Source organism: Gossypium hirsutum, chromosome D10, assembly GCF_007990345.1.
Source record: "Gossypium hirsutum isolate 1008001.06 chromosome D10, Gossypium_hirsutum_v2.1, whole genome shotgun sequence".
In the NCBI taxonomy this organism is placed as follows: domain Eukaryota; kingdom Viridiplantae; phylum Streptophyta; class Magnoliopsida; order Malvales; family Malvaceae; genus Gossypium; species Gossypium hirsutum.
The window spans coordinates 56,763,528-56,785,901 of record NC_053446.1 but is presented as its reverse complement, the minus strand read 5'-3'; the positions used below and the strand labels follow the sequence as shown (position 1 = coordinate 56,785,901).

The 22,374-nt window shown below is 35.8% G+C and overlaps 2 protein-coding genes across 12 annotated transcripts; both read left to right on the top strand.

The window, feature by feature from the left end:
• Positions 1-6,421: 6,421 nt before the first annotated feature.
• Positions 6,422-13,682, top strand: LOC107915275 (transcription factor TGA2). Of its 11 annotated transcripts, none has more exons than XM_041103376.1 (13): positions 6,432-6,600; positions 8,128-8,184; positions 8,297-8,422; positions 9,113-9,216; positions 9,470-9,549; positions 9,641-9,838; positions 10,056-10,130; positions 10,221-10,280; positions 10,878-10,955; positions 11,053-11,104; positions 12,327-12,598; positions 12,787-13,035; positions 13,308-13,682. In XM_041103376.1, exons 3-13 carry the CDS (start codon positions 8,382-8,384, stop codon positions 13,452-13,454), a joined length of 1,356 nt encoding a protein of 451 aa, XP_040959310.1. In that variant the 5' UTR covers positions 6,432-6,600; positions 8,128-8,184; positions 8,297-8,381; the 3' UTR covers positions 13,455-13,682. The 11 variants fall into 11 exon arrangements, with proteins under 11 accessions (XP_016699922.1, XP_040959313.1, XP_040959310.1 ...); XM_041103374.1 differs by lacking the exon at positions 8,128-8,184 and adding an exon at positions 7,160-7,234; XM_041103373.1 differs by having other exon boundaries at positions 7,160-8,184.
• A 988-nt stretch (positions 13,683-14,670) lies between these two features.
• Positions 14,671-22,265, top strand: LOC107915277 (DExH-box ATP-dependent RNA helicase DExH12). The gene is made up of 3 exons (XM_016844443.2): positions 14,671-14,827; positions 14,919-17,901; positions 18,503-22,265. Exons 2-3 carry the CDS (start codon positions 14,950-14,952, stop codon positions 22,082-22,084), a joined length of 6,534 nt encoding a protein of 2,177 aa, XP_016699932.1. The 5' UTR covers positions 14,671-14,827; positions 14,919-14,949; the 3' UTR covers positions 22,085-22,265.
• Positions 22,266-22,374: the final 109 nt, after the last annotated feature.

Below are 22,374 nucleotides of genomic sequence, written 5' to 3'. Positions count from 1 at the left end.
TTCGCACAATTGTGTGTTCACTATGCACCAAAGTGCCATACGCTTGCATAGTAGTGTTGTTTTGCTTGCACCGAAGTGCCATTAAACACTTGCATGCTTAATCACTATCCTAATGACATGCCATTTATATCCTATTAGTTCTAATTTTGTCTACATGGGCACTTAAGCTATATAATTTTTTATTACACATTTCTCAACAACTAAAACAATTCAAATTCTGATATTTTTACCATTTAGTCCTTTTATAACATAGAACTAACAATCACCAAATTTCACTTAACATCTATTTCACCTACCTAACATTTTAACATTTGTAATTTAGACCATTTATTCAATTTCTCTACACATATGCCTTTCAATTTCAATATAAGAACACAATTTTTATACTCAAATAAATTTCATAAAACAAATCATCATTTCCACTCATACAAATAAAATAAAGCCCATAAGTATTTCTAAATTAATTATCAAGATTTCATATAGGGTTTAGTTAAAATGAAGAAAAATTCTTGATATACTTACAACAAAATACTTGAATGAATATTTCTTCTTCCTTTTTCACCCATTTCTCTTATCTACCATTGATTCTTCACATTTCTTCTCTTTCTCTTCAATAACACAATACACATATATGATAATCAATACCAAAACAATGAATCATACACTTTTCCATGTATTAAAAGGAAATACATATGAATTTTTGAAGAAATTACATCATCTTACCTTAAGTTTATATTCAAACCCTAAATTTTTCTTCCTCCTTAAAAATATTCATCAACTAACTCCACTAAGAACTCATCTTGCCATGTAGTTTCTCTTATGATTTCATTAAAATTTTATGAAGAAATTTTAAAGTTTAAAGCTTGGAATATGTAGAAATGAAAGAAGGGACTAAAATGAAATGAAAAAAATTGGAGGAAACGGAGGGTGCGAGGGGTGGGGAAGAAGCTTAAATGAAATGATGATGATGATGCTTTCGTAAGTTTCTCCATCTTTCTTTATCAATATCTATCCATTATTTTTTTTAAAAAAATCTATCATCATCACTTTTATATATATCATTATGGTCAATTTACCTTTTAGTTCTCCTTCTATTCTCACCCATCTAACTATATCATATCTTCTAATTTTTATTCTATGATAACAACATTTCTCACACTATCACAGTTTAGTCCTCACCTGAACATAATTCTCTTAAATTCAAGGGTTTTTTAATTTCCTATAATACCAAATTACCTTCTTCACAAATATTATTATTTCTATTTCTGTTTTCTTTAAAAATTTCGAACACGTGTCAACTCGAATTGACATTGTTCACTTCTCGAGATATGTCAATGATGTCACAAGATCACACTCCTATTAAGTTTCCCCCTCGAAAGCTTAGTTTTGCAATACTAGATACTCTCTTGATTGCTTACAAAACAATGCACACATAAAATGTTCCTAACTTGAACAAATTTTTGCTTTATTAATCTCTCGGTATGTCTTTAACCTAAACAAAACTTAAGCTTATATGCTACTTAAGTTTTTCTTACATAAGAGTCATAGTCTAATCAATTTTCTATAAAGTAAAGTTAAAAATCAGTATAGGATAATCTTGACGTAATTCCATAAGAGTTTCGGTGCAATCCAATGCTTTCAAATATGGAAAGTGACTTTACTTGATCCTTAAGTAACTAGTCTTCAAGTATTCAACTTTAACTCAATTGGTCTTCAAGTTTTGGGCTCTAAGTCGTTTGAATATCTCCAAAACAAATAGACTAGTTCTTTTGTTCTAAAATTTGCTAACTTTGAAAATAGATAAGTAAGGCAATGAAACCATATCTGAAGTTTTGGCCACTATTTTAGCCACAACATTTTTCATTGCTTCCAAATATGTCAATAATATACCTTTGAAGGTATTGATTAAAATCCTAAGAAAGTTACATTATCATGTTTGTTTCACTAAATATTTCCCAGGAATGTAATGATAATTTACAAATTTACCCTTATTAAGTAAAAGATAATATTCATGTATTTAATTTTTATAATAAAATTTATTATTAAAAAATATTTGGATTACATATTTAATAATAATATTTAATTGATAATTCTTAAATTATTTTATTTAATTAATAAATTTAATTGAAAAAAAATTGTTTCAAATTTTATCTTACATATATATTTTCTCAATATAATAATGCATGTATATGAAATCATGGATATATGAAACTTGTTTTGAAATAAATTAAAAAAATACTTGAAATCACTTTTTGTTTTATCTAAAGGCTAACTCATAGGAATATAAAAAATAGTTGATTACATATATTGCTCTGAGTAAAACTACAAATAATTAAATCATAGGAATGTAAAACTATAGGCGGTCTAATACACAATTCTTGCACAAATTAAATGGAACAATTCTACAAAAAAAAAGTAATAAGTATTTTATACAAATACAAGTGCTAAATCAAATTTGTAACTGAGAAAAAAGTAAAATTTGGGAAAAAAACTTGTGAAGAATCCATTGGAGTAATAGAGAAAATCAAGTAGTCAAAAGTAGACAGTAGCTTCCTTTTTTTTATGTTTATCAATAGACTAATACCCTAAACCAATATAAAGAGGGTTAATTTTGTTTTAGTAACTTTCCTATCTACATTGGATAGTATTCCTACCTTTTATCATGGGAATAATGTTGCCATGTTCATGAGAAAATAACCCTTAAAGGAAAGTAAATTACATTTGACATACCAAATGTTGGGATCACTTTCCAATTGATTAGATTCCCAGGAAAGTAATTGATTTTTAGTTCATAGATAATAAAAGTGTAATTTGAGCCATTTATATGACCTTCAGGGACAAAATAGGCCTAGACGTATGCTAACGTATTTGGTGAGTGTGCAAGACATTATTCAAAGACATAGAAACACGAGACTGGCCGTGATGTTGGAACACAGAGTGTTGGTGCCGCAACATAGTGAACAGAGCACTCAAAAGGAGCAAACTACCTTCAGTGTCGCGATATAGCCAGAGGGTGTCATGACACAGCCTTGTCATCAAGCCTTAGCTCGTAAATTGCCATTAGTGTCGCAACATAGGACAGAGGGTGTCACGACACTGACATGATGAGGTGAATTAATGAACAAAGGGCGTTTTGGTCCACACAATAAATTTTAATGCAAAAACTTCAGCCAAATTAAGTCAATGGACGACGACCAACCCTAAGCCTATAAATAGATAGCTCTAAACACTCCATAAACGTTTTTTTATTCAAGTTTTAGTCGACGACTTTCAATTTGTTTTATTTTCAGTTCTCTTTAGTTTATTTTGTACTTAAGTTTCTTTTCATATTATAATTCGATATTAGTTTTTATTTTTTTTCTTTTCAGAACTCGACTTGTGGAACAATAAACTCTTCGTGGATTATCGTTCGTGCTATTATCAATATATCAATATTCTCATTAAATTATTTTCTTGATCTATTCTTTATGTTTATTGTTATAATCAAATTTATGATGTTTACTAAATCAATGGGGCACCAATCCATTAACAGAAGATTAACGAGTAGACGTGGGAGTAATTAACTTTTATGTAGGGTCTCTTAGCGAAACAACTAGTTGGGATAGAAAGAACTTAAAACCCTAGGCTTGACGACCCTTGGAAGTCATATAGGTGGGAATAAATCCAAAATTGATATTGCCTATCCGTGAAACCTTACCTCAATCCGATTTGGACTGTGAGGTCGAGATATAAGTAGTTCTTGTTGACTGATTGGGTTAGTAGAAGATCGAGAGGTCCTGCTGAGTTAATGACTAGTTGATTGGATAGAACCCAAAATAGGAGCTAGTTATGACCATCGAAGCAAGTTAGTTTTCTATCCTTAGAATTGATAAAATTTGCAAATTGTGTTCCCCTCTTTGTTTTTATGCCTTTTAATTATTTTTATAAAATATGATTTTTTATTACCTTAGGATTCATCATAATATAGTTCAATTAAATTATTAATTAGACCAGTTAACATAGAAATTAGATAGTTTCACCTCCCTTGGGTACGATCCTTAGAGTACTCTGATACTTTGTTGTATAAATCTATATTACAACCTAACCCGTATACTTGCGAAAATCGTCTAACTCTTCTATTTGGTTGCAGTATTCACACTCTAAACGTTAGTACGTCCGAAGGCGATCACCTATAAAGTGTGTGTGAAAAAATATGGGGACACTTGTGCCTTAAGGTTTTCGATGGGTTTTTTTTAATTTTTATTTATATTTAGTAGATTTTTTAGAATATATTATTTTTTACATTAAAAGAGTTGCGTTATGAAGAGACATAATATTTCATGAAAAATAGTGTTATGAAATAATATAGCTTATGCAACTAATTGTGTCCATTAAGAGTAACTTTACATTGTCTATACAAATGACTTATATGCTCGACCTTTTTCATTATTCTGCTTTAGAGGTTTTAAGATTTTGTTGTGTCTTCAAGAAAGTATCTCACTCCTCAAAATCTATTTTCCTTACCTTTAATATATTTTTCTAGCATATATCCCACCATTTTCTTTTATTTTTTACACAAAACCTTAACCTTAAATTTTCCTAGCTATTAAATTCCTAAACTCTCCTACCAAATTTCCTTCAACCCAAAATTTTAAATGATACCATTGCCACAATCATAGTAAAATTACTCACATTATTATTAAAATTTGTTACTTTTAAATTATGCTTTGATCGTATTGAACTAAATATTAATCTTTTTTGCAATTATCAATAGCCTAAAGATTGAATTGTTTAGGTATGTCAAAGTATGTATTGTTATGCCTTGAACAATCAAATTGCATGACGCTTAGAGAGGGCTTGTTTGTACAAAGTATTTTAAATAGGCAAGTTCTTGTGCATGCCATTGTTTCTTATTGTCTTAGTTGAATGATTGAAGTCCAAGACCCATACTTTACATTTTTTATGAGGTGAAGCAACGATAACGCTGGAAGATGTAGTTCTACTAATGAGACTTTTAGTTAACAGAAAAGTGATGACGGGAGGAAGTTCATTTTGTTGGAACACCGGTATATACTATGGCAAAGAAAAAAAATAATCTGTCAATCATAACCCATGGATTCATGTGCAAGGAATGGATCTAGGTTAAAGAGAGGTATGCAAAATTATACCTTCATCAATTTGATTAGAGAAAATTTGTTTTTTGTTATGTGGTTTTTGGTGTGTAATTAGTGGCAAAGTTAGAGGGGGCAGGTAGTGGCCTTGCCTCTTTCCAACATTTATAGTTTATTTCTGGCCCTTCCAAGAAAAATTTCTAGCTACATTTCAAGTAATAATCGAACCACAACAACAACACTTTGTTTTGGCTTCTACGATATCCACATTGGAATAAAAAGACTAGAAAACTCTTGAAACTCTTTCGGGTGATTTTCATTTTTTTTGTTACTAGTCAAATGAATTTTGAAGAAGGTGTAAAAGAAGAGATCAGACTTGCATGTATTCAAATTACCTTATTGAATAATATAAATCTCATCGAGTGATTTAAGGGATTGCAATAAGATATGATACCCTTTCCATAAAGGATATTGATTTATTTTAATCCTCAAAATACCCCTTTAATCGAAATTTATGAAATCTTTATTTAATAATTTCGGTAAAGATGTACCTCACTAAAATTATATAAAACCCGTTTCATATTTATTTCGATTGGATCCTCTATGTGTGCGCATCAAGTATGCACACATATCGTGTCTAATATTTATTATTATATTTAAAATTTTAAAATATTTTATATATATATTAACTTTACAATAAATTATTTAAAAGATATTTAAAATTTATATTTTATTTATCACTATATTAAGTTAAATTTTTATCTACTTTTCTAAAACATTTTTGAATTGCAACGATAGAAAACTAACCTTAAATCTACCATCGCTCTACACTTCACTATTAATATAAAATTACTATCAATGTTGGATGCAATAATTCTTACTACGCACATTTCCACTTCAATTTACTTTTTTCTAATTATTTTTAATCGAATATAGTGTGTAAGTTAAAAAAAATCTACTTCACACCATCTTGCATCCACTTAAAGAATATCCGCTCTATGTGGAGTTATTTGGGATTTGCGATCCCTTGTACAAACCTGTATTCTTTAAAAATTAGGTCACGGCTTTGCTTGAGGACACCTCTATATACAAGAAATAAAAAGTGGAGAAGTGAAAAACAGAAGAAGATACGAGTTGCGTAGCAACAGTAGGAGATTTCAAACCCAAAGCTGGTTTCTTACATGACACAGTTTGATCAAAGATTGGTTGTCTTTATTGATACTACTGTGTCAGTATCTCTGACACAGTTTTACAGCAAAGTGGAAAAAAGAGTTAAAAAACAAAAAAAATTTCATGTCAAACCCCATTAAAGTTACCAAAAAAACAAAAAAAAGGCAATTAAAATATCATTACTTCTTGGAAAGTGGAAAGATTTCTCACAGAACAGGTCAAGAGGGCGTCTAGAGATTGGAATATCATTATCCAAGCAAATATATTAACAACAATAATAATTTTACTTCAAACACAATTTTCATCATTATCATTCATTATCAATTTTTTTTTCCACTGGGTAAGCTTTTCTGGTTCTGATCTTTCAAAATCTGCCGTTTTAAAATAATCATTTCCAATTATTATCATGGGAAGTTTACTGGTTTTTACTGTTTGAGTTTGAAAAGAAAATGGTAGGTACTGTCTAAGTTGGTTTTCTTTTTGAAAAAAACTGATTATGGGAGTTCCAAAAAAATCGTTGCTTTGTTTCATTTTTCTGTGTGTTTCTACAGATTTTTGTTCATGGGTATGGGTTTTTATATTAAAATTGTGGTATTTTTGTTGGGTAAGTCAATTTGGATCATTCTAGAGTTTCTTTGAATTTGGTTATTATTGTTATTAATATTACAATTTTTTTTTTTGCGTTTATGAATGATTTTGGCTTTCTGGGTATTTTTAGCTTAGAAAAAATTTAGCTTTTTTTTATTTTTATTTTATATCTTTAGATGTTCTTTTGTCTAAAAGTTTGGTCGCTAAATCTTTGGGGTTGGTAAAATACTACTTTTGGCAAGCTTGTGTTTGCTTCTTTTCTCAAAACTCTTATTTTTAGGGCTTTTTGTGATTTTTTCCCTGTGATTTAGGTTTCATGCCATTAATTTAGGTGGTGGGCAGTGGGGCTTTTTGGTTCTTTGTTGATAGCTACTGAATCTAGGAAGGTATAGTCTGCTTTCAAAAATGGTCCGAGTTTTTACAAAAAAATTGAATTTATATTAAATATCCTTCAAGTTTTATGAAATTTTCCTTTAATATCTGCTTGTAAACTGTCAGCATGTGCTATCTAGATCTGCTTTCTGTAGTATTGTTGCTTGTTCTTGTGCATTGCTGGGGCAAAACTTTTGAGATTTTCATTTCTTTAATCTATTTTAGCCTCTGAACTTTGGGTTTGGGTTATTTTCACTTTTGCTTTGCAATCTTGATCTATTCTTTCTTAGAATTTGTGAGACTGTGAGTTTCTAAATGAAAATGTGAAGATCTTTCATGTCGGGTTTGTGTAATTATTTTTTGTTTCTGGTGTTTTTGACTGTTGAGTTTATGGACTATTATTCAAATGGCATAGAAGTCTGTTGTTGAAGTGTACGTTTTTCTGTTGACTTGTTTAGGCAACTTGTAACTTTTCGTACTTCTTCCTTTTACTTGTGTGGTTCCCTGTATTTATCTCAAATTCTGGTTTGAAAGAGTCTGATCGGAGTTGAAACAAGGAAAAGAAAACCAAAAATTGGATACTTTTCTTTGGTTAACCAGTAGTACTATACTTTTTCAAAGAATGGTGGACTGTCCCATCCATGTTCCTGTTGAGATTGTCTTCTGTTTATTGTTGCTTGATTGTGTATCTTAACCTGAATAATATGAACACGATTCAAAAAGGCTTATCTAGACATGGGACAATGTTTCCCATCCAGTAGGTATTTTTAGTCCTAGGTAATTTCTTTTTTAGTATGCTTGGTGTTCGTTGGTTGGTTATCAGAGAGCATTTCAATGTTATTTTTGATGCAAAATTGTTGAGATCTCTTCCGTGCCTGCGACTTCATGGTTTTGCTTTTAACTGTAGATATGGATTTGCTATCCCAGTCACTCGTATCGAGCTGTTTTAAGATTCATTTTTATTGTGCGTGCCTCGGGTTATTTTTATTCTTCATATTGTTCTATTACCATCTTTACTAAAGGAAGACTGTGATACTTGCAGTTCATTTTGCACTAACGGTTTTAATTTGTTTTAGGGGTATTAAGGAAGTGGAATTATGATGAATGGACGGTAGAACAGTGAGATCTGGTGCAAAAGATGAGAAATAAGCAGCAAAAGGGATGCCGGGTTTTGACTCACAATTACCAGTTACCAACATACTGTAAATTCCTTAGTTACTTTTCTCAAGTTTCAGTTTCAAATTATTTGATGACTTATGGCTAAATCCAATACTGTCCCTTGAAATATATCAATTTTGCAGTTATATTTCATCTTCCTTTTTTTAATTGCATTTATTTTCTCGGTATTTCATATCATATATTCAAAAGTTGTTAGATGTAAATTTCACTGGAGTTGTTAAAAATAAATCTTCCATTCATCAATAGTATTTTATTGGTCTTAATTGAACATAAATTCTTAACATCATACATTTCAATGTTCAAGTGGTTAGTTTTTTCTTGTAATGTGTTGCAATGGAGTGTGGATAATTAGTGCGTTGGTAGCTAGAGATGTTCAGGTTTGGTGATTGCCACGAGAAAGAGTGTTTTCTGGGATAAGAACTATATTCCAATAATATTTGTGTTTTAATGAAGTTATTCCAGAACAACGGATCTCTTAACTTGGATTTTAGGGTTTAAAAGATCTAGACCCTCTCTCTCTACTACCATGAATTGGATGTTTGATAGCATTGTATGATATTGGTTTAATATTCTGATGTGCTTTAAAAAAGTTTCTGTGCAATACGAGCCTAATAACTGCTTATAAAATAAAATAAACTCAAATAGGCATTTGTACAGTTTCTTGCTTGTCATTGAGTTTCTGATTACTTGCAAGTTGTGTATCTGATTTTCAGTTGCTCAGAGGGAAGCACAATCCATCCATTCCCTGTTTCAAACTTTGGGACATTCGACCAATCTGTTGGATTTTGCCTAGAGGATGCTGTTAACCTGAGTGGAAGTATGCATTTAGTAATCTAATCCTTCAAGTTCTTATTTGGAGTAATCATTTAATTGTTTTGTTTAGCAAAAGAATAATGTAGATCTGATATACCCGCTGATATATGTAATGGTGCATTTATATGTAATGCGACATGTCCTCTGTTTTATGTTTCATGAGTGGAATATCTATGGATCATCAGCTTGTTTTACTTGTATCAATGTGCCATACATGTTATTCTTCATAGAATTTGACATGACATGTGGCAATGCAGACTGCGCTGTGTTTGATTCTGCAAAAGTAAGTCGGCAAGAAGTTCCTTTTGATCGTGACCTTATTGGCACTTCAGACAAGGTGGATTTAGTTATTCCCATAATGTAATTAGCTAGTTTTTCAGTTGTAGCATTCGGTAGTATAAATTTATTCTCCTTGTTGCTTGAAACAGACTCCAACTTCATTTACTAATTATCCGTCCACCAACCAAGTTGAATCTCCGAGGTTGCAGTTAGAAAAAGGTCAAGAAACAAACCTAGTCTCGATACCTAGTGGTAATACAGAAAACTGGGGAGAATCCAATATGGCTGATGGTAGTCCAAAGACTGACATCTCTACAGATGCAGACACTGATGAAAAAAGTCAGAGGGTATGTTTTATTTCATATCTCTACACTCTAATTTAATTTTTTTCTGGATTGCTGTAGATGGTATCGTTGTTACTTTGCCTTCATTGATCTTACATAGATTGTGGTCCTGATTGAGCGTGTTTGTCTAATATGGCAAGCTCAAGTAGTGGGACTCAGTTTTGATATTTTTATTGTTGTTAATGGTCTTGTTGCCAGTCTGACCTTTTATGACTTGCAGTTTGATAGAGGAAAATCTAGTATTGTTGTGGTTTCTGATTCTAGTGACAGATCAAAGAGTAATTTGGATCAAAAGGTCAAATAGTTTATCTTATTTGTGTGGATAATAGCTAGTAATAATTTGCTCATATTGGTAACCTTTTGTTGATAATATTGTGTTCTACAGACACTTCGTAGACTAGCTCAAAATCGTGAAGCTGCAAGAAAAAGCAGATTGAGAAAGAAAGTATGGTTTCCCCTTTTTATCTTTAATATATTCAATTTTTTATTTTCATTGTTTTATCTTCTTTCCTTTCTGACGATTTCCATTTCTGTAGTGAGTGCAATCTCAAGATTTCTTTGGCATCTAATTCCTGGATTACATGAGCCATCTACTTGAATTTCTAGGGATTCAGATCTAGTTGAAGATAACATGTGCCACATAGACTCCTAAATATTTGACCTTCGAGAAAAGATCTGCATATCGCACAGTGCCTTATCATTTTCTATAGTTCCTGAAAAAAATTGATTGCTGCTAAATCTAAGTGTTTTATTCTACTCCTCGAGTTGTTATATGCTAATAAATATTCTACCGTGTATGCATCCGCATGTCCTTGCTATATACTTTTTTCAACGAGTTTTTCTGTTTTCAGACTATTTTGGTGGATTTCTCTTTGTGGCACTCAAGTAGAAAATAACAAAAAGCTTACCATTAACAATTGCATACTTTATGCACTCAAATTCCGATGCTTCTTGTTTGAGATCATCTGGCATGCTTTATTTTGCATGGATATCAAAATTTAATCTCCTATATTGAGGCACATTACCTGATTTTCTTCTACAGGCATATGTGCAACAACTAGAGAGTAGTCGTTTAAAGTTGACACAATTGGAGCAGGAGCTTCAGCGGGCACGGCAGCAGGTTAGACTTGGTCCTTCACTCGAACTGTGTATGCAGTTGTACATTAAGCTTTCTTTCATTCAAGTATGTTCTACTGTAATGTTGGCTTCCTATACAGGGTATCTTCATATCAAGCTCTGGAGATCAAAGCCATTCGATGGATGGAAACGGTAATGGTTCATTTTTCTCAAGCTAGTGTTCGGTTAACTTTTCTATTGTGATTGTGGTATGAGTCTTGTTTGTTGGAGTGGTTTATTGAAGCAACAGAATTGCTAGCTATCTTGCTTGAACGGAAATGATTTGTGCACAAGAGTGGGGGTCACAGGACCACTTTCATTTTCTATGACCGTGCTTTATTAGCTGCTTCTGATTCTGATAAGCTATGTTGCTCTTACTCTTCTTTGTTCCTGAAGTACCTATGTTGGACCCATGTCTGAAACATATTCGGACCTGGTATGGGGATATGATCTTCCAAAAGCCCTCCAAGTACATGGAAGAACTTAGAAAAATTTGAACATACCGGTATCCAACACTTACACCCAAGCCCGGGTAACATAGTTGATAAGTGGTATGCTCTATGCTGTCAATTAAAATAATATCTAAGTAGAAAATTATTTTAATGTACTTCTTAGCTGCTTTTGGCATGCTTAAATCTGTTGTTTTATTGAAATAATATGTTGTGCGCCAGACAGTTGGATCACAAGCTAGAAATGTCTACATTACCGTTGCCTACTAACATATCGAATGAATGATTAAAGATCTAAGATCAAAGACTTCTAGTAGCACTTGGGGTTGGCTACATCAATGAAATTTCTCCATATTGCTAAGAAAATAGGCCCGTATCCTGAGAAAGATCAATTAGGGCAAAGCCTCTATTGTCTCTTTACTCTTGTGCTACACATTTTGACATGAGCATTCTTTTGTCATTTCACACATTAATAAGAGCATTCGTGTGTTTGTCTTTTGTGTCAAAATGCTTTTTAAATGTAAAAAAGACCCCAATTATTCATTTGATGCTTCTGCCTCCTCTCCAATACTTCGGTTCAAAGCTAAATAAGTTCTTTAAAGATTACATAAACTTGAATTTATTCCTTAGGAATAGTTCATTCAATGCATTTTATGGAAAACAATGCTAGTAAGAAGAGTACACGGCAGTGCACTAGGCTTTTCTCAGGAATATATAGATGTATTTGGCATTATCCTGCTTTGCGTGGAGGCTGCACTAGTGCCAGTCTTTTTTATTTCTCCCTGACTGTTGCATAACAAATAACCAGCACCATCTTGTGGATCTCCTGATTTTTTCCATTTGCATGTCAAGTAGCTTGTGAGGCTAAAATTTCCACGTATTTATTGGTTTCTCTATTCTTCTTGTTCGCTTCGTTTTCTTTGTAGGTGCCATGGCATTTGATGTAGAATATGCACGATGGTTGGAAGAGCAAAACCGACAAATTAATGAGCTGAGAACGGCAGTAAATTCTCATGCAAGCGATGCAGAACTTCGTATTATTGTTGATGGTGTAATGGCTCACTATGATGAAATTTTCAGGTTGAAGAGCAATGCAGCTAAGGCTGATGTTTTCCATTTGTTGTCAGGCATGTGGAAAACACCTGCCGAGAGGTGTTTCTTATGGCTTGGTGGTTTCCGTTCATCTGAGCTTCTAAAGGTAATTCATCCAAATTTACCACAATTAATTAGAATGCTAAAACTTCTTAAGAAGGTGGCAGTACCCTTTCCGAGAGGAATGACCGAGGAATATTTAAAAGAATCTCATCCTAGGTTTAGCCATTTAGATTTAGAAAATAATTCTGCAATAACTTACGGATATCTTGACATCAATGTTTATACTTGCAGCTTCTTGTAAATCAATTGGAGCCTTTGACCGAGCAACAGTTGGTGGGGATAGGCAACTTGCAGCAATCCTCCCAACAGGCTGAAGACGCATTATCCCAAGGGATGGAGGCATTGCAGCAATCTCTGGCTGAAACATTGTCGACTGGATCTTTAGGCTCTTCTGGATCATCTGGGAATGTGGCGAACTACATGGGTCAAATGGCCATGGCCATGGGGAAGCTCGGGACTCTTGAGGGGTTTATTCGTCAGGTAATGCTTATTTATTATTCATTTTCTCTTTCATTTCTTTTGCATGATGTTTGTAACTTGTGTTCTGCTAGACTTTCAAATGTTTCTTATTTTCGATCTGATCTCTGGAGAATTTTAGTATATATTTCAATTCAAAACCCGATCTTTCGTGTTCCTCTTTCATGGACTCTATGTAATACATGAACTGTGAAAGTCTGATATGGAAGTTTTACGAGTCATTCATTGTTTCAAATAAATGTTTCTAATAATAAGTTACATATATATATCACCAGGCTGACAACCTACGGCAGCAAACTCTACAACAAATGCACCGGATATTGACAACCCGTCAGTCAGCTCGTGCACTGCTTGCGATACATGATTATTTCTCAAGATTACGGGCTCTTAGTTCCCTCTGGCTTGCCCGACCCCGAGAGTGAAACTGTCTTGTCACCCTTTTGACTGTTCTGATGTGTTTAACTGGTATAGGTCCTGCTGGAAACTCAAGAATGGTAGAATAATTTTTTCGGTCCGGCATGGACAGGAAACATTAGGTCTAATTAACATGTCTTTCAATCTAAAACTTGTGTTTTAGTTTCAGTAATCCTTTGTGATAATGTGTTGTTTTGTCTGTACGTGAAGTTATAAAATTATGTGCATTAAAGTAATATCTACAGTTTTACATTTTTTAGTACCCCAATCTATCATTATCAATATACATTGTAATATCTAAAACACAAAAAAAATGGGGTTGGGGTTTGAGCAAGCTTTGTTCTTGCTTTGGTCGAGGTTGTTGTAGATGTCTGGTGTTGGATGCAACAAGCTTGACCTTCCAAATTTTATATCATCGGTGGGAATATATTTTCTGTGGCTAGCTAGATATATATATTTGATTTCCCATGTATTTAGAGATTTTTAAAAGAATTACGTATTGTCATTTTCTTAGAAACAATAAAAAAGGAACATGAAAACATGAAAGAAAATGTGTTTGGTTGAAAGTTTTAATAGAGAACAAGGGTTTTTAATAAATATGTAAAAATGTTCTTTTTAAAATAAATTTTCTAAAATGTTAACTTGTGTATTTTAATTTGAGTCTAGATAAATCTAAAAATATTTTATTTTATTTTTATTAGAGAAAAATGGTTAGCAAATGTGTTTTCATTACAAATTTTTTTATGTATCAAATATATTTTTTAATTTAAAAAATAAAAAAAAACATTTTTTGAAAATGAAAATAAAAAATGTTTTCAGAAATTAAACAAAGCATTATATTTTCAAACTGAAGTTAGTATTTTGATTGGATAAATGTAAGTAACTTTGGAAAATATATAAACTTAACCCAGTAAAAATAGTTAATATAAAATAATATCGGGGATTTCAACCGTTAATATAAAATTGAAAGTTTAGTTTTTTATTTAAAAAATATTTTTGGGACAAAATTATATTTAAAAAAAGCTGTTTTTTTGAGAGAAAGGATATTTCTTCCAAACCAAAAATGAGCTCAAAAACACTTTATTTCAAAAGCTGAAAATTTTAATTTAAATTAAAAAGTAAAGTATTTAATAAATTTTAAAAATTCAAATCTAACTCTAAACCCAAAACCAAAAGTAGGCCCAACAACAAAGAAAAAACATTCAAATCAGCCCAAACCAGTTCAAACCCTTCAAAAATCGCCGCCCTACCATTTTACAGTCGGTTCGGTTCCATCTAATACTGTCGAAATTCAGTAAAAAAAAAAAACAAGAAAATAGACAAAAATCTCAAATTAAATTCTTGCCGCTGGGAACTGAAATCTCAAGAAACGTCGCCATTTGTAAGTGTTTCTTTCTCTTTACATTTCTTCATCTTCAGCGCTAGTTAGGGTTTTGTTTCCTGAATTTCCATTTTCAATTGATTTTTTCTAGGGTTCCGGGGATTTGATTTGAGTTTGTGTTAATGGCTCATCTTGGAGGCGGTGCTGAGGCACACGCTCGTTTCAAGCAGTATGAGTATAGGGCGAATTCGAGTTTAGTTCTTACCACTGATTCTCGGCCTCGTGATACTCATGAGCCGACCGGAGAGCCGGAATCTCTCTGGGGAAAGATTGACCCTAGGTCATTTGGTGACCGTGTTTATAAAGGTAGGCCACCGGAGTTAGATGAGAAGCTTAAGAAGTCTAAGAAGAAGAAAGAACGTGATCCGCTTGCCGAGCCGGTTCCGGTCAGGCAAAGTAAGAGGCGTAGGTTGCGTGAGGAGAGTGTTTTGACTGTTACAGAGGAAGGGGTTTATCAGCCAAAAACGAAGGAGACTAGGGCCGCTTATGAGGCTATGTTGAGTTTGATTCAGCAGCAGTTGGGTGGACAGCCACTTAATATAGTTAGTGGTGCAGCGGATGAGATATTGGCTGTGCTTAAGAACGAGGGGATTAAGAATCCGGATAAGAAGAAGGAGATAGAGAAGTTGTTGAATCCGATTCCGAGTCAGGTTTTTGATCAGCTTGTTTCGATAGGGAAGTTGATTACGGATTATCAAGATGGTGGTGATGGAGCTGGGGGTGCGGCAGCAAATGGGGATGAAGGTCTTGATGATGATGTGGGTGTGGCAGTCGAGTTTGAAGAAAATGAAGATGAGGAAGAGGAGAGTGATCTTGACATGGTACAGGAGGATGAGGAGGATGATGATGACGGTGTGGAAAATGGTTCCGGGGCTATGCAGATGGGTGGTGGAATTGATGATGATGATATGCATGAGGCTAATGAGGGGATGAATTTGAATGTCCAGGACATTGATGCTTATTGGCTTCAAAGGAAAATCTCCCAGGCTTATGATCAACAAATTGACCCGCAACAGTGTCAAAAGCTTGCCGAAGAGGTGCTTAAGATTCTTGCGGAGGGTGATGACAGGGAGGTTGAGACAAAGCTATTGGTGCATCTCCAGTTTGATAAGTTCAGCCTCATCAAATACCTTCTGCGGAATCGGCTGAAGGTTGTCTGGTGCACCCGCTTGGCTAGGGCTGAAGACCAAGAAGAGAGGAAGAAGATTGAGGAGGAAATGATGAGCTTGGGTCCAGATTTGGCTGCAATTCTTGAGCAGTTGCATGCGACAAGGGCAACTGCAAAAGAAAGGCAGAAGAACTTGGAGAAAAGTATCAGAGAAGAGGCTCGCCGACTGAAGGATGAGAGTGGTGGAGATGGGGATAGGGAGAGGAGGGGCTATGCTGACAGAGATGCGGAGGGTGGTTGGCTGAAGGGTCAGCGCCAGTTGCTTGATCTGGACAGTCTTGCTTTCGAACAGGGTGGTCTTTTGATGGCGAATAAAAAATGTGATCTTCCTGTGGGTTCCTATAGGCATCATAGCAAGGGGTATGAGGAGGTTCATGTGCCAGCACTGAAGGCGAAACCATTGGAATCGAATGAGAGGCTTGTAAAGATATCTGAGATGCCAGACTGGGCACAACCAGCGTTCAAAGGTATGCAACAGTTGAACAGGGTTCAGAGCAAAGTGTATGAGACTGCGCTTTTCTCAGCAGATAACATCCTACTGTGTGCTCCCACTGGAGCAGGGAAAACTAACGTTGCTGTGCTCACCATATTGCAGCAACTTGCCTTGAATATGGATGCTGATGGTTCAATTAACCATGGCAATTACAAGATTGTCTATGTGGCACCCATGAAAGCTCTAGTTGCTGAAGTTGTTGGTAATCTTTCTCATCGTTTAGAGGCATATGGTGTGACTGTGAGGGAGCTTAGTGGAGACCAAACACTGACTCGCCAACAAATTGATGAGACTCAGATTATCGTGACAACTCCTGAGAAATGGGATATTATTACCAGAAAGTCTGGAGATCGCACATACACACAGCTGGTGAAACTTCTTATTATTGATGAAATCCATCTTCTTCATGATAATAGAGGGCCTGTGCTTGAAAGTATTGTTGCCAGGACTGTTCGGCAAATTGAAACCACAAAAGAGCACATCAGATTGGTGGGGCTGTCAGCTACACTTCCAAACTTTGAAGATGTAGCATTATTTTTGCGGGTTAATTTTGAAAAAGGACTGTTCCATTTTGACAATAGCTACAGACCTGTCCCCCTCTCTCAACAATATATTGGGATCACAGTAAAGAAGCCACTGCAGAGGTTCCAGTTGATGAATGATATTTGTTATGAAAAGGTAATGGCGGTGGCAGGGAAGCATCAAGTTCTTATTTTTGTTCATTCAAGGAAGGAAACTGCTAAAACAGCTCGTGCTGTACGAGACACTGCACTTGCAAATGATACCCTTAGTAGATTCTTGAAAGAGGATGCTGCTAGTCGTGAGATTCTCCAGAGTCACACAGATATGGTTAAAAGCAATGATTTGAAGGATCTGCTACCTTATGGTTTTGCCATCCATCATGCTGGCTTGGCAAGGACTGATCGTCAAATTGTTGAAGAACTCTTTGGAGATGGACATGTACAAGTGTTGGTATCAACTGCGACGCTTGCTTGGGGTGTGAACTTGCCTGCTCATACAGTCATTATTAAAGGGACCCAGATTTATAGCCCAGAAAAAGGAGCATGGACTGAGTTAAGCCCTCTAGATGTGATGCAGATGCTGGGTCGTGCTGGGAGGCCTCAATATGATTCATATGGGGAAGGGATCATCATCACTGGCCACAGTGAACTTCAGTACTACCTTTCATTGATGAATCAGCAACTGCCCATTGAGAGCCAGTTTATTTCTAAATTGGCTGATCAGTTGAATGCAGAGATCGTTCTTGGAACCGTTCAGAATGCAAGAGAAGCCTGCAATTGGATTGGATACACATACTTGTATATTCGCATGTTGCGGAATCCCACACTTTATGGCTTACCGGCTGATGTTCTTTCAAGAGATTTAACTTTGGAGGAGAGGAGGGCTGATTTGGTAAGCTTACCTTTCTTTTGAATACATCACTAATTTTAGAACAAGTTCTCTGCTCTATTTTCTATCTAATTATGTTGCTATATGTTATTATGACTCTTCATAAAAATGTATTTAGAATATCACCCTTATTGGATGTGTTCCTATGTCCGACACTAACCCCCAAGTTTGAGAAATATAGCTTTATAGTACTATTTTTCTTCTCTTGCATGTACATTAGGTTTAGCTGGAAATGTCTACCTTTTCTGTTCATCGTTTTCCTTAGTCTGAGGGTTTAGAACATTGTTTTTTGGACTGTTTTTCTATAGAAATTTTGCTATGTGTCTAGTTTTACAGCCCCCTGTTTGTTGATAGTTTTTGTTGCTGCTGCATTTAGTTCTAATATACATCGATTCTTGATACTCAGAACATGCAAATTCTTCAAACCAGAAAAAATGGTGGCTAATAAATGTGTTTATTGAGATAAAAAAATAAGCAGAACATTGTGCTTCATACATCAGGCTGTCATTTGAATGTTGCTGTTTGTTGTTTCAGATTTACTATAAAGCCTGTGTTTGTATTTGTATTTGCTTTTGATTTTCTTTTGATTTCCTTGTTTTGGCAGATTCATTCGGCTGCAACTATCTTAGACAAGAATAATTTGGTGAAGTATGACAGAAAAAGTGGGTACTTCCAAGTGACTGATTTGGGTCGCATTGCTAGCTACTATTATATTACTCATGGCACAATCTCTACGTATAATGAGCATTTGAAGCCAACCATGGGGGATATAGAACTTTGCCGACTGTTTTCACTCAGTGAAGAATTCAGGTATGTGACAGTTAGACAAGATGAGAAGATGGAGCTGGCAAAGCTTTTGGACCGTGTTCCCATTCCAATCAAGGAAAGCCTGGAAGAGCCTAGTGCTAAAATCAATGTTTTGCTGCAAGCATATATCTCACAGTTAAAGCTTGAAGGCCTTTCATTGACATCTGACATGGTGTACATAACTCAGAGTGCAGGACGTCTTCTCCGAGCGCTATTTGAGATTGTCTTGAAAAGAGGTTGGGCTCAGTTGGCTGAGAAGGCTTTGAACTTGTGTAAAATGGTTACCAAGAGGATGTGGAATGTTCAAACACCCTTGCGGCAATTCAATGGTATCCCAAATGAAATTCTTATGAAGTTGGAGAAGAAAGATTTGGCCTGGGATAGGTACTATGATCTGTCATCTCAGGAGATCGGAGAACTGATCCGTTACCCCAAAATGGGAAGGACACTTCACAGGTTCATTCACCAGTTCCCAAAGCTAAACCTTGCAGCCCATGTTCAACCAATTACACGAACTGTCTTGAGGGTTGAACTTACAATAACACCAGATTTTCAATGGGAGGATAAGGTTCATGGGTATGTGGAGCCATTTTGGGTGATTATTGAGGATAATGATGGCGAGTATATTCTTCACCATGAGTACTTTTTGCTGAAGAAACAGTATATTGATGAGGACCACACTTTGAACTTCACAGTGCCAATTTATGAACCATTGCCACCTCAATATTTCATTCGTGTTGTCTCAGATAAGTGGCTTGGGTCTCAGACTGTGTTGCCCATCTCTTTCAGGCATCTCATTCTACCAGAGAAGTACCCTCCACCAACTGAGCTGTTGGATTTACAGCCTTTGCCTGTGACTGCATTGAGGAATCCATCTTATGAAGCTTTGTATCAAGATTTTAAGCATTTCAATCCTGTTCAAACCCAGGTCTTTACTGTTCTGTATAATACGGATGACAATGTTCTAGTGGCTGCACCAACAGGGAGTGGGAAGACCATTTGTGCTGAGTTTGCTATATTAAGGAATCATCAAAAAGGACCTGATAGTACCCTGCGAGTAGTATATATTGCACCTCTTGAGGCTATTGCCAAGGAGCGATACCATGATTGGGAGAGGAAGTTTGGCAAGGGTCTTGGAATGCGGGTGGTTGAGTTAACTGGGGAATTGGCAATGGACCTTAAGTTGCTTGAGAAAGGTCAAGTAATCATAAGTACTCCAGAGAAATGGGATGCCCTTTCTCGTCGCTGGAAACAGAGGAAGTTTGTTCAGCAGGTTAGCCTTTTCATTGTTGATGAGCTTCATTTGATTGGTGGTCAAGGTGGTCCTGTGTTAGAGGTTATTGTCTCTAGGATGAGATATATTGCTAGTCAGGTTGAAAAGATGATACGGATTGTGGCTCTCTCAACTTCTCTTGCAAATGCTAAGGACCTTGGAGAATGGATTGGAGCTAGTTCTCACGGCCTCTTTAATTTCCCCCCTGGAGTTCGTCCTGTACCTCTAGAAATACACATTCAAGGGGTGGATATAGCCAATTTTGAAGCAAGGATGCAAGCAATGACTAAACCAACTTTCACTGCCATTGTCCAACATGCCAAAGGTGGGAAGCCAGCTATTGTGTATGTTCCTACAAGGAAGCATGTTAGACTCACTGCTGTGGACCTAATGAGTTACTCCAAAGTGGATAATGAAGATGAGCCAGCTTTTCGTTTGCGATCTGCTGAAGAACTTAAGCCTTTTGTTGACAAAATTAGTGAAGAAACGTTGAGAACCACTCTAGAGTATGGAGTTGGCTACTTGCATGAGGGTTTAAGCAGTTTGGATCAAGAAGTTGTTTCACAGCTGTTTGAAGCTGGATGGATTCAAGTTTGTGTTATGAGCAGTGCATTATGTTGGGGAGTTCCATTATCAGCGCACTTGGTGGTTGTGATGGGGACTCAATATTATGATGGGAGGGAAAATGCTCACACAGATTACCCGGTTACAGATTTGTTACAGATGATGGGCCATGCGAGTCGTCCTCTACTTGATAATTCTGGCAAATGTGTCATCCTCTGTCACGCCCCTCGTAAAGAGTATTACAAGAAGTTCTTGTATGAAGCATTCCCTGTTGAGAGCCATTTGCACCATTTTCTACATGATAACTTCAATGCTGAAATTGTTGCTACAGTTATTGAGAACAAGCAAGATGCTGTGGATTATCTTACTTGGACTTTCATGTATAGGAGGCTCACCCAAAATCCAAATTACTACAATCTCCAGGGTGTAAGTCACAGGCATCTCTCTGATCACCTTTCTGAGCTCGTTGAGAACACATTAAATGATCTGGAAGCAAGTAAATGTATCACTATAGAAGATGACATGGATCTTTCTCCTTTGAATCTTGGCATGATAGCCTCTTATTATTACATCAGTTACACTACCATTGAGCGTTTCAGTTCTTCCTTGACTTCCAAGACGAAGATGAAGGGTCTTCTGGAGATTCTGGCCTCAGCTTCTGAGTATGCTAATCTTCCCATACGACCTGGGGAAGAGGAGGTTCTTAGAAGATTAATTAATCACCAGAGGTTTTCCTTTGACAATCCAAGGTGCACAGATCCACATGTCAAAGCAAATGCCCTACTTCAGGCCCACTTCTCTCGGCAGCATGTGGGTGGGAACCTATCACTAGACCAGCGAGAGGTGCTCTTGTTTGCTACTAGGCTACTTCAAGCCATGGTTGATGTTATTTCGAGCAATGGTTGGTTGAGCCTTGCTCTTCTTGCAATGGAGGTGAGCCAAATGGTGACACAAGGAATGTGGGAGCGAGACTCTATGCTTCTACAGCTCCCATACTTCACTAAGGAATTAGCCAAGAGATGCCAAGAGAACCCTGGGAAGAACATTGAGACCATTTTTGATCTGGTGGAGATGGAAGATGACGAGAGGCGTGAGCTGTTACAGATGTCTGATTTGCAGCTTCTGGACATTGCAAAGTTCTGCAATCGTTTCCCCAACATCGATTTATCATACGAGGTGATTGATAGTGACAATGTAAGGGCTGGGGAATATGTCACCTTGCAGGTTACCCTCGAGAGGGATCTAGAGGGGAAGACAGAGGTTGGACCGGTTGATGCTCCCAGGTACCCGAAAGCAAAAGATGAAGGGTGGTGGCTGGTTGTCGGTGACACCATTAGTAACCAGCTGCTTGCTATCAAAAGGGTGTCTCTTCAGAGGAAAGCGAAGGTGAAACTTGAATTTGCTGCTCCCACTGAAGCTACAGAGAAGGCATACACTTTGTATTTCATGTGTGATTCTTACCTAGGTTGTGATCAGGAGTATAGCTTCACTGTTGATGTCAAAGAAGCTGCTCGCCCTGGTGAAGACAGTGGCTCAGAGTAGGCTTATGTTCTGCGTTTTCTTAAATTCCTGAACCACTGTTTTACTGGTTTGACTGCTTCTACTCTAGTCATTAGAACGTGAATTTATCATTTTGCAATAGTTCTAATCTCTTATGTATGCTTCTGTGCTTGAGCTCCATTGTAGCAGCCCTTTCTTATGCTTAATGGAGTTTTTTCTATGATATGATTATGCTGAGGAATTATATATTTTAGCAGAGATGCATATTATGACATTTTCTAGAACAAAAAAGCTTCAAATAGTTGGTAAGCATTGAGTTCAAAACTTGTTGA

Coding starts and splice junctions, on each gene's coding strand:
- LOC107915275 (XM_016844433.2), top strand. CDS start 8,382: ATGCCGGGTTTTGACTCACAATTACCAGTTACCAACATACT. Junction 9,217..9,469: donor TGCTGTTAACCTGAGTGGAA/GTATGCATTTAG, acceptor GTGGCAATGCAG/ACTGCGCTGTGTTTGATTCT. Junction 11,105..12,326: donor CCATTCGATGGATGGAAACG/GTAATGGTTCAT, acceptor TTTTCTTTGTAG/GTGCCATGGCATTTGATGTA.
- LOC107915277 (XM_016844443.2), top strand. CDS start 14,950: ATGGCTCATCTTGGAGGCGGTGCTGAGGCACACGCTCGTTTCAAGCAG. Junction 17,902..18,502: donor AGGAGAGGAGGGCTGATTTG/GTAAGCTTACCT, acceptor TTGTTTTGGCAG/ATTCATTCGGCTGCAACTAT.